Source organism: Accipiter gentilis, chromosome 25 (genome assembly GCF_929443795.1).
Source record: "Accipiter gentilis chromosome 25, bAccGen1.1, whole genome shotgun sequence".
NCBI lineage: Eukaryota > Metazoa > Chordata > Aves > Accipitriformes > Accipitridae > Astur > Astur gentilis.
This window is the reverse complement of record NC_064904.1, coordinates 20,764,785-20,775,096: the sequence shown is the minus strand read 5'-3', so window position 1 is coordinate 20,775,096 and position 10,312 is coordinate 20,764,785. Positions and strand designations below refer to the sequence as shown.

At 40.9% G+C, this 10,312-nt stretch overlaps 1 protein-coding gene across 1 annotated transcript in view; it reads left to right on the top strand.

Moving 5' to 3' along the window:
• The first annotated feature begins 1,138 nt into the window (after positions 1-1,138).
• Positions 1,139-10,312, top strand: part of KLHDC1 (kelch domain containing 1) — a 30,911-nt gene continuing 21,737 nt past the window's right edge. The window contains exons 1-4 of the mRNA XM_049829026.1: positions 1,139-1,450; positions 5,336-5,406; positions 8,010-8,127; positions 9,089-9,207. Coding sequence (XP_049684983.1) covers positions 1,349-1,450; positions 5,336-5,406; positions 8,010-8,127; positions 9,089-9,207 — 410 coding nt within the window. The 5' untranslated portion in view covers positions 1,139-1,348. The remainder of the gene's footprint in view (positions 1,451-5,335; positions 5,407-8,009; positions 8,128-9,088; positions 9,208-10,312) is intronic.

The following is a 10,312-nucleotide window of genomic DNA, read 5'->3' as shown; positions in this document are numbered from 1 at the left end:
GAGGAAGTGTATGTCCCACTTTCACAAGGAAATCTTCACCATTACTTTTCGGTGTCCTTTGCTAAAGTGCTCGTTTCTCACAAGCTCTACTCTACTACTCTTTCTGAAGAGCTGTCCTGTTTTATTTTGAACTCCATTCACTCCAGCTGGATCCACAGTTCAGCTGGAACTCACTGGGTTGTTGATCTAACAGTGTAAGAGCTGGAAGGGCAGTGTAAGAGACTATTGCTTTTCCCAGCCTGCTGTTTAAGGGCAGGCCAACATATAGGAAAGACTATATAGCGGTGGGGATAACAGGGAGCAGAGATCCCTCAAATAATGAAAAATGCATAGCTTGGGACATGATGGGAAGTGACCCATTGAGATCCTAACAGCAGTTTTATTCTATTAGTTACCTCTAGCTCAGCACTGGCCCCAATACACAGGTCCTGCACAGCACCTCGGGTATTCTCCTCAGGTACTCCACCACACCGCAGTAGGTAGCTTCTTGCTTCATTTTCTTCCAGGCTGCAGGTTAGAGGACAGCATTCACAGGATTTCTCTCTGGGGTCAACAGTTTGAACTCCTATACAATTGTTTTAATTAATATCAGCTACTATTTCATAGCTGCTATTTCTGGCTGGAGCATGACTCCTCACCTTCGGAGAGACAGAAAGTTCTGCTGCGGTTCTATCAAACCACCTCCCATGTTGAGCTCTGCCTACAGACTCAGCTCTTTCTTCCACTCTCACACTGGGTTTGTGTTTAGGTATCCTGTTCTCAGTGCTTTTTTTCCCTCCTCACATGCTCTTTATCCACAGGCTTCTGCGTGGTTTATTAGCCCTTAGATCTCACACCGTATCGTTCAGCATGCCTCAACGGGCAGACACAGTGTGTTCTGGGGCACGGCAGGAGTCCGCACCCACACTGGCAGGGCTCCTTCCAGCAGCTGTGCAAGGACAAATCTAGCCGAGTGCATCCAACCGGCCTCCTCCGTGACACCCTCACTGACTGCACTCGGCAGCCCGTGGCTTTCGCCGGCTGCAGAGCGAAGGAGTCGTGGGCAGCGGGGCAGCCGTGGGCAGTGGGCACCGCCGGACGGCACCGCGCCCGCCTCTTAACCCCCGGCCCGGCGGCTCTGGCCGCGGAGTAGGTGGCGGCGGGGCTGGAGGGAGGCCGCTGCAGCGGAGCCCGCCATGGTCCCTGCGCTGAGGGGAGGGTGACGCCCCACACTTTGGACCCTCCTCGCTTCCCGTCCGCCTGAGGGGAGCGACCGGCGGAGAGCCGCAGCCTCTCCCGGAGGAGGCGGTGGCGGGACGCGAACACTGAGGCAGGCGAGCTGCTTCCTCCTTCTCCTCCTCCTCCTAAGATGGCGGCAGACCCCGCGGAGCAGTTCTGCGTGGCCGAGGAGCGGAGCGGCCACTGCGCCGTGGTGGACGGGAACTTTCTCTATGTGTGGGGGGGATACGTGGTAAGGCGGGAGGAGGCGGCCGGAGGGCGCTGGGGGAGAGGACGAGAGAGGGAAGGAGAGAGGGAGGGAGGGAAGCCGAGGGGGGGCGCGCCGCCGCACGGTGGGGGAGCCGGGCTGAGGAGCCCCGGTGGCGGGAGGAGGAAGGGGGGTAAGCGGAGCGGAGGGGACTGCCCCGCCGCCCTGCCTTGCCCCAGCGTCGCCCCAACCGCCCCCTCAGCCAGTGCAGCCCCTCGGCGGGCCGGGAGCGGAGCGCTGTTTACCTCAGCGCGGACGCTGATTGGCTGTCGGGGCAGCGCGCCCCACAGGGGCGGGCGTTTTAAATGGCGGCGGCGGTTGCTCTGAGGAGAAGGGTGTGGGCGGGAAGGGGTTTCCTTCGTGTGCTTCTGCACTCGTTTGTTTGTCCCCTTCTCTAAGCATAGGTGCCCCTGACCGGCGCCCGTGGCCGCCTGCTGCTCTGTTTTCAGGTGCCTCCATCACGGAGCACGGGTTGGGGAAGGGCTGGTGGAGCCGGTTTGTTTCCACTGTCCTGCAAACTTGTGGTTGCTCTGGGAGCGCTTCTCTCGTCTCTCCCTTCCCTCAGTGGGGTGACGGCTATAATTTGTAGCTGTGTTTTTCCTGTGTGTAATTGGTGTTCTTGTTCCCGAGTCTCTGCATTTTTTACTTCTTAGTAGTTGTATGTTACGTACCGTGCATTTTCCTCCCTCAGAAGGCAGTTCTGTCACTTCAAAAACAAGCCGGTGGCAGACAAAAAGCACGTGTACTTTTTTTCATCAGAAGATCAGTACTGGTTCTGGCATAAGCAAATCCTTGTGACTCTTGGCTCTGGATGAATTCAGTCCGAAAAAGAGTGATGAATGATACCACGTTAAATACAGACAGTTCATTTTATCCACAGTGTCTGTGCACATTGGCCCTAACATGTGAAAGTAGCTGTGCTTGGTGTTATTCCTGGTTTTGCTCAGGTCAAAAACATGTTTCTGTTAACGTTTTCAGTATTCTATCTGTATTTTCCCCAGACTAAGCTAAACTTTCAAATGTGCAAAGCTTGTCCTTCTGTACTCAAGCAAAGAATTCTAGTCGGGGACTCTTGGATTTAAATTTTAAAATAGATTGTAAGTTATGAGAGGGAAGGACAATTCTAGGGCTCTCAGGTACTAGGAGCTAGTTGTCTTTTGTCTCTTCCTGAAGCATGGTACACTTTAGTTTCTGGAAATCAGAATGTTGGTTTGGGTTTGTTTGGTTTTTTGGTGTTGTTTTGGTGTTGGTTTTTTTTTTACTAAAACCATTGGACTTAAAGATAGGATAAAGCTGCGCAGCTTGTGGAATTCGAAGAGTTGCTCTGCTCCTGAGCTCAATTACTTTGACCTGGAAAGGGTAGTACTGCTGGTGACTACTGAAGTACTGAAAATACAAACAGATACTGTGTACTGAAATACAAACCCTCAGCTGTGGTAGGAAACAAGGTAGCAGGGTTCCGCTGTCTGGGTTACCCTGGCATGCCTTCTGTAGCCTGTACCATGGCCAGGCTTGCCCAATACCAAGCTGTAATGAAATGGAGGAACTCTCAGGAGCCTGTAAGCTGTCCCCACAGCTTTTCTTCCCTTTAGGGGTCTTTGGTAAGCAGTGTTTCTTGTGACTGTAAGTCACATGAGGATTTGAATACATATTTTGTAGTGTCAAGGAGTTAGCCACCTTTAGAATAAGCATGTATTTAAATAATGTGAGTCATCTGTGATGTACAGGAAGACTTAGTCTCCTTTTCTGGCCTTAAACTCCATAATAGTCTATATAACTATGCAACACCTAAATCACTGGAAATACTCAGTAGTTCCCTATGCTTTGGTCTTTAGAAACTAAGGTTGGACTGGCTAGCACGGTGTTTTCAAAGGTTTTCTAATAAAGGATCCTGGGTTCATGGCACAGTCAAAACCGCCAATGTGTGTTAAGTTTAGCAGATAAACGTTGCAAAAACTTTTAGTAGTTTTACATATTTATTTGTGGAGAGTATTATGAAAATCATTTTTACTCTTTAAGCAGCAGTTTACACAGGTAAAATCATTTTACATTTTACATGTTGATGGTGGACTATTGCCCAGCTAACTTATTTTTGGCATCAGTGTGTTTGCTCAGAGCTGGTTCTGTAGCAAATGCTCGGCCTCTGACCACTGACGTATCTAGATTAAATTGGGTAGACTTCTGCACTTTATGAAAACTGCAAGCTGCTTGTAACAGCAGAACCTACCTTATGAAAGGTACCTGGCAGGATAAACTTTACCAAACATAGTGCGTACCTGCCTGGCTGGCACCTTTAAAATTGAGAAGTTAATAATAAAGTATCATTTAAAGGCAAGTAATCAATATCAGTAACTAAATCGTTAATAATTAAATTTCAGTTTTGTATTTAACTTTTTTCCTCATATTGTTTCAATTTTGAGCTATTTTTTTATTTTACTGACCCTGGTTGCTTATTCCCTCACAGTCTTTCATTTCTTTCTAATGCTAAGATAATAATTAATGGTGTAATTGCTACTCAGCCTGAGTGCTGCAGTTGCATTCTTCTGGGCTTCCTTCTCCTGGTTGTTATTCTTCCTCATCATTATTTCCCAGATTTTTTTTTTTTTCCTTACATGGCCTCTGTTTGGGAGTCTTCATAGATCTGTTTTCCACAGAGGAATTAATTTTTCCTCTTCATGTTATGACATAGGTTAAGCTCTTTTATATTTGGCATTTTGTTCTTTCAGGTTCCTTCCCTGAGTTGCTCCAAGTAACTGTTCTTTTGGTGCTTTTCAGTTACACTTTCCTCTATATTTTTCCATTATGCCAAGAATTGCCTCCTAATTAAAAGTATCTCCCAAAACAAAAGATAAAGAGTTTTAATTCAGGAGCTTCAAATTCTGGTTTATGTTGTTACACATCTTTCTTGGCAAAACATTAAGTTGGTAATCTGTGCCTTTAATGAGTGGGCCTGAGGAATTAAGTTCCTTATTTTTAAAATCAGTACTTTTTTCTAACTTTCTGTTTAGTTGTTGGGTTCTTTACCCATCTACCCAGTGTGGCAAAGTCTCCGTTTCTTGAAAACCTAAAAAGGGGTTGTGGAATGAGGAAAAAAAATCCTTCAGGTGAAGGAGAAATCTTTTTTCCTTAAAGATGCAAAAAGCCCCAAAGAACAGCATTAATAATTTGAAGCTCATATTTGATGTTTTGTATTTAGCAGTATGAAGGCTAATGGTACAGCAAATTTGCTCAGAGTGATCACATCAGTGACTGAAAAAATACTTGCTTTAGTAACAGCATTTTAATAGAGGAGGGAAGCATCTTTGACAGTCTGTCTTAAGATTTTGGGTTTTTTAAAATCCATGGTCATGTTATGGTACTTTTGAGCTACTTGTTAGTAGCAGTTGTGTATGTTTCCTAATGAATTAATTGTTTGCCTGTGGTATTTTCTTATTTTTACAAATTGGCTATTGTATTATATTCATATTGCTTTTTGAATATTGAAACACTTCTCTCTCTACCTCTGATACACCAAACGTACTTTTTTATTATCACCACACCTTAAAATGAGTGATTAAAGATGCTATTAGCAATCAACACAGCTCAATGACATCAGGAAATGCCTAGCACAGTATTTTTAATAGCTTCAAAAAATGAAAAATATCTTCTTTGAACTCCTAGTATAAAATGTAAAATATTAGCATTATTGAGCTGCCTGTTTAAAACTGTAATGATCAGAGCAATAATGTTGGGGTATGACTTATGCTCTGGTAGATTATCTCTTTAAGATTATTCCGTGTTGCTAAGTAACACAATTTGGTATTTCATTTTAAAACGTATGGTGTATAATGCATAATTGAGTTAACATTTGCAAATTTTCTTCGGTTTTAGTCAATTGAAGAAAATGAAGTTTATCTGCCTAATGATGAGCTCTGGATCTATGAAATGGATAGTGGGTTATGGTAAGTTGCATAATTTATATTTAATTAATATATAAAGTTGATCTTTGCATAGATTGCAGTTAGCTGTGGTGAAAAGACTTCAGTTACATGAATTCCTGGTCATGTTCCCTGGAGTTTAAATAGCAGATGTTTAATGTAAAGACTGAAGAACAGACATATGCACTTCCAAATCAACTCTAGTAAACACATTAATTCCTTAAGTATGATTGGTTTTTTTTGAAAGAGTGTTTAAAATGATCAGCTTAAGGCTCTGTTGTCAAAACAGGGGCATTTTATTTGGGCATTTATTTTGGCCTAGTTCTCCATTCATTAACTTCTTTGTTAAAATGAATATTTAAACACTGGATATTTGGGTTCTTGATCTATTTACGATTATATATATTTTTTTGTTATTACTTAATTGTGTTCTGAGTGTATTTGTAAATAACATATAAGTAACCAGATCTTGCACGTCACTAGCAATTTAATCTTTACATTTTATATTCATTGTGTTTACATATTTTATGTGGGGAGAAATAACAATACCCCTTTTTAAAGTTTTCCAGTGGTTTCTATTACAATAATTGCATTCTGTCTGGTAAAGTAGTATCCATTTGGGCTTATATGTGTTCTCTGCCAGCTGTCTTTCTAGTCTCCCACCTGTTTATATATTTCTTGCATACCCATAGTCAAAGCAACAATTTGGAGGGAAAAGGGGAGGAGGGCTAGATCAGGAAGGTGTCTTACAGTATGTATGAAATTCCACATCTGTGGGGTCAACTCACTGACTTTGAAAACAGCAGTGTGCATATGGTTAGCTGTGAAGTTCTAGCAAGTGTTTTTTCTTTTTTTTTTTTTTTTTTCCTTCTCCAAGATTGTACCCTCACTGAGACTGTGGTTTGCTGTCTGTTCCTTTTGGTGAAAGGGTTGGCTAAAGCAACCTCATATGCTCTCTTTATTTTTCACCCCAGATGTCCCTGTATGGGTTGTACTGGTACATCTGTTTATATGATCACTCAGGAAATTGGATCAGGAAAGTGATCTGGGTTAAATATAACTTCCCTTTTTTCAGGGTTATTTTTAACCTGGATCCGTTTTTGATCTCGTTCAGTTTACAGCAGAAACAGTTGTACACATACAGCTAAGTGCACAGCATGACGCAGGAACAAGCAGGAATGAGAGAGCAAGAGCAGAGAAGGGGAAGGAGGTCTGGCCTGTGGCAGTGCTGGTGCCAGAACAAAGGTATTTGGAAGCAGTGCCCTGAGCAGCTGTTAGTGAGTGCCATTTTCAGTAGGGCTACGTATACATCATTCACATCTGGTGATTTAGTGCATAAAAAGCTTTTCCTTCTAATGGCTGCTTCCAGTTCTTTTAGGCTGGGGTAAGGTCAAGCATCAGAACTCAAAACTGTAGGAATCCTTTTCTTCTGTAGAGCTGCCAGTGATAGAAAATGAAGGCAACTTGTCTAGATGGGGATGCATCGAAGAAGGGGATGAATGGAATTGACTGGGCCAACAAGTGTGGTGATATTAGACCTAGCAGAGAGAAGAAAAAGTGGAATCAGGCTTTGAAGGTGGGAGGCCATGACTGAGGAGGGAGACTGAGCTAAGGATGCAGTTGGAAGGCACAGAGTCAGATCAGGTGGATCGCTGAGAAAAATGAATGGGAATGGCAGGGGAAGGAAGCTTCAATCAGAAACTGTGGGGTGAAAGCAACTGAGATGTCGGCAGCAAAGCCAGGGCAGGGAGTTGAGTGCCAGCACAGAAGGACTGGGATTTGGCTGCTAAATCTACAGACTGAAGGTGTGGCAACAAGGTAGAAATGCTAAATAAATCCCATGTCCTCTATGCATGTAGATGTGAGAGGGCAACGCAGGTCCCTGTCTTCTGTAGAAATTTGAGATCCTAGGAAAGCTGTTTTCAATGTGGAATAATGATTCTAAGTGCAGTCTTGGCCTAATGCTCAGCCTCGTCAATTCAGCAGAAATTGAGTTTTGTCAGATAGTTGCATAGTGATTGAGATTGGGTGATGTTACAATTTACATCACAGGAAGTTACTGGTTTGTAAGTGAGACTAGCAAGGAAAAGGCTAGAAACTGCTGCTGCTGCTGAAGAGCAGAGAACTCATTGCTAAAATTGGCATTGTTGAAGATTTTTTTTTTTATTGTGCTAAATGCAGGGCAAAATGCAGTTTTAGGAATGGCATATTGGGTACCAAAATTAGTGAGTACTTCCGAGCTTTATTTCTACCTCTGCCTCAGTTTTCCATTTGTAAAATAACAGCAACACCGTGTTCGCATTTCAGGAGTTTTTGGAGTTAATGTTAATAGTATTTCCAGGTTTTGAATAATTAATGTTTCAGCTCTACTAATGCTCTTTTAATATGGGCTTCACCTTCAGAAAAATTGGGATGCTTCATAAATGTACACATAATATTCACATGAAAGTCTTCTTACACCATGGGAGCCTGACTTCATGTGTCAGCTACAGTTTCTAGTGCTAGTTATGGCCAAAACTGTATTTTAGCTTTAAGTCTAAAATTATTAATACATCTGGTTTGGGTTTGTTAATTTTAGCAGATTTGTAAGCAGCATTGTAAGACTTAATGTATGTGCTAAATTGCAGGACAATGCACCTAATGGAAGGAGAGTTACCTACCTCCATGTCAGGAAGCTGTGGGGCAAGCATTAATGGGAAGCTGTACATTTTTGGTGGATTTGATGATAAAGGATACAGTAATCGGGTATTGTATTCTTTTCTTTCATAACATACTGTGTTTGAATGAATAATAATGCTGACCTTACTGTTTTGTCTGGTGTACTTTGCATTTGAATTAAGGAGAAATTTAAGGAAAAGCTTTATTCTTGTAGAAAAAGTATACTTTTAAACTAGCAAAAAACTTTAGTTTTTTGTTTTAACGTTCAACTCCACATATTTTTCTGGGATTTTTCACTGAATCACAGCTTCAGAATAATACCCATTACGTGAAACTTTCTGTATTTCTTTCTGAAAACTACTAGTGCTTTCCCAATTGCCTTTTTTTTTTTTTTTTTTTTTAAATATGTTGGGAGTCATAATTGAAATTGATCTCAGAATATCACTTTTTGCTATTGGATAGTGATTACCTTTCTTATATAATCCGGTAATAATTAAAGTTAAAATAGAGCTACCAGTTTTCCTTGTAATGGAAGACTGGAGTGGCAAAGTAGATGAAATAAGCTGCTTTATCATTTAGTGTAAATGAAGTCAGAGTTCAGTCCTGACTAGAAAAATAACCGAAATGGAGCCTGTAATCAGATCTCAGTGTAGTACTTGGTTCACAGGCATTGTTGTTTTTGTGCAGTTACCTAGTCAGGTTAGGCAGAACTGCTGACAGTTCTCCCAGTAGAATTGAACTGAGAGCTGTTTGTCTTGCAGAAGTTTTTTTTGCAAGGCTTCAGTTGACTCTGGAAGGAGCAGGATATTACTGTTCCGGTCTGGCTGACTGATGGCAAGGAAACTTGCTGCTAATAACTGTGTTCTTGTGGTGTATTGGACTCTTCCTATATATTTCTACATATTGTAATCTTCACTGTCAGTTCCTCTTTTTTTTTCAGAGGAAGTTGTGTATTCTGGGGGTGGTGGGTGGTTCTTTTTGTTGGTGATTTGTGCTGGATTCTTTGACATCATTTATACTGAAAATATTGTAATTTTTTTCTTTTAAGCTGTATTATGTTAATTTGCGAACAAAAAATGGAACCTATAGGTGGAAAAAAATTACAAATTTTAAAGGTCAACCTCCTACACCACGTGACAAGCTTTCCTGCTGGGTGTATAAGGACAGGTAACACATTAAGAATATTTAATATGTGTTAATTGCAGAGAGGAAGTACTATAAAGTGAAGAGCACAAAGGTTTGGGATTCATGAAACTAATTCTTAGCTTGACTTGCTATGGGATTTTGTGTAACTCTCCTAACAACTTTCTACCAGAGTTTTCTGACATGTGAGCTGAATTAATGGTAAGTATAAACCCACTTTAGGAGAGGGTTGGGAAATTTAGTGAAAGTTCATGGAATGCTTTGAGACTTTAGATAAAAATCATTATGCATCTATTACTTATGTTTTATTTTTAACACTTTGAAAAAATCAGTATAAAAATTACATCTTTTTTTTTTTACATTATGTAAGCATTAAATTATTACCTGCAATAAAATATATGTAGTATATTTTCAAGCATTTTAACAGCATACAAATGCTGACAATTGCAAAGTCATTGCAGTGATTATTTTATAAGAAACAAGTCAGTCTAGATATTTTTGTTGTAAAAGTTACTGAGTGTATTTAGAAAAAATACTTAGCTAAAAATAAATACTTCAGATTTTGTGTTTATTATGGGAAGTGTCTGGACAGTGTGGCATATGTGGTCACAAGAAAGTGACATGTCAGTGATTTGTTATAAAAGTTATTATAAACAAGTAAGGATATGATATACAGTGAACAGTATGAAAAGTAAATGATTTATCTGTTTCTGGACTCTAAAGAGGTTTTGCATAAACTGTATAATGGCTCTCAGTACTATATCTTGGTTTTGTAAATCTAATTTAACTGCAAGATATATGCAATTACATATATTTGAACAACTTCTCCTTAGCTGTTAAAACAAGATTATTCAAAACTAAATTAATCTATTCAGAGTATCATGTAATCTGCATACTAAGAAAATTACTCATTTTAGGTGGCAGAGTGTAACCTTTTCATTTAACAGAAGTATTTGGGGACAAGCTATGCACCTTTTTCAGAAGTATACATTAAAATTTCACAAGATGTGAATTTGCAGATCAGGATGTCTTGGTGTATTGCACAATGCTTTCAGTAACTCTGTTTCCCTAGGAATGTCAGTCTGGAATGACCTTCACCATCCCATCATTTCCTAAATTGCCTTCTCCC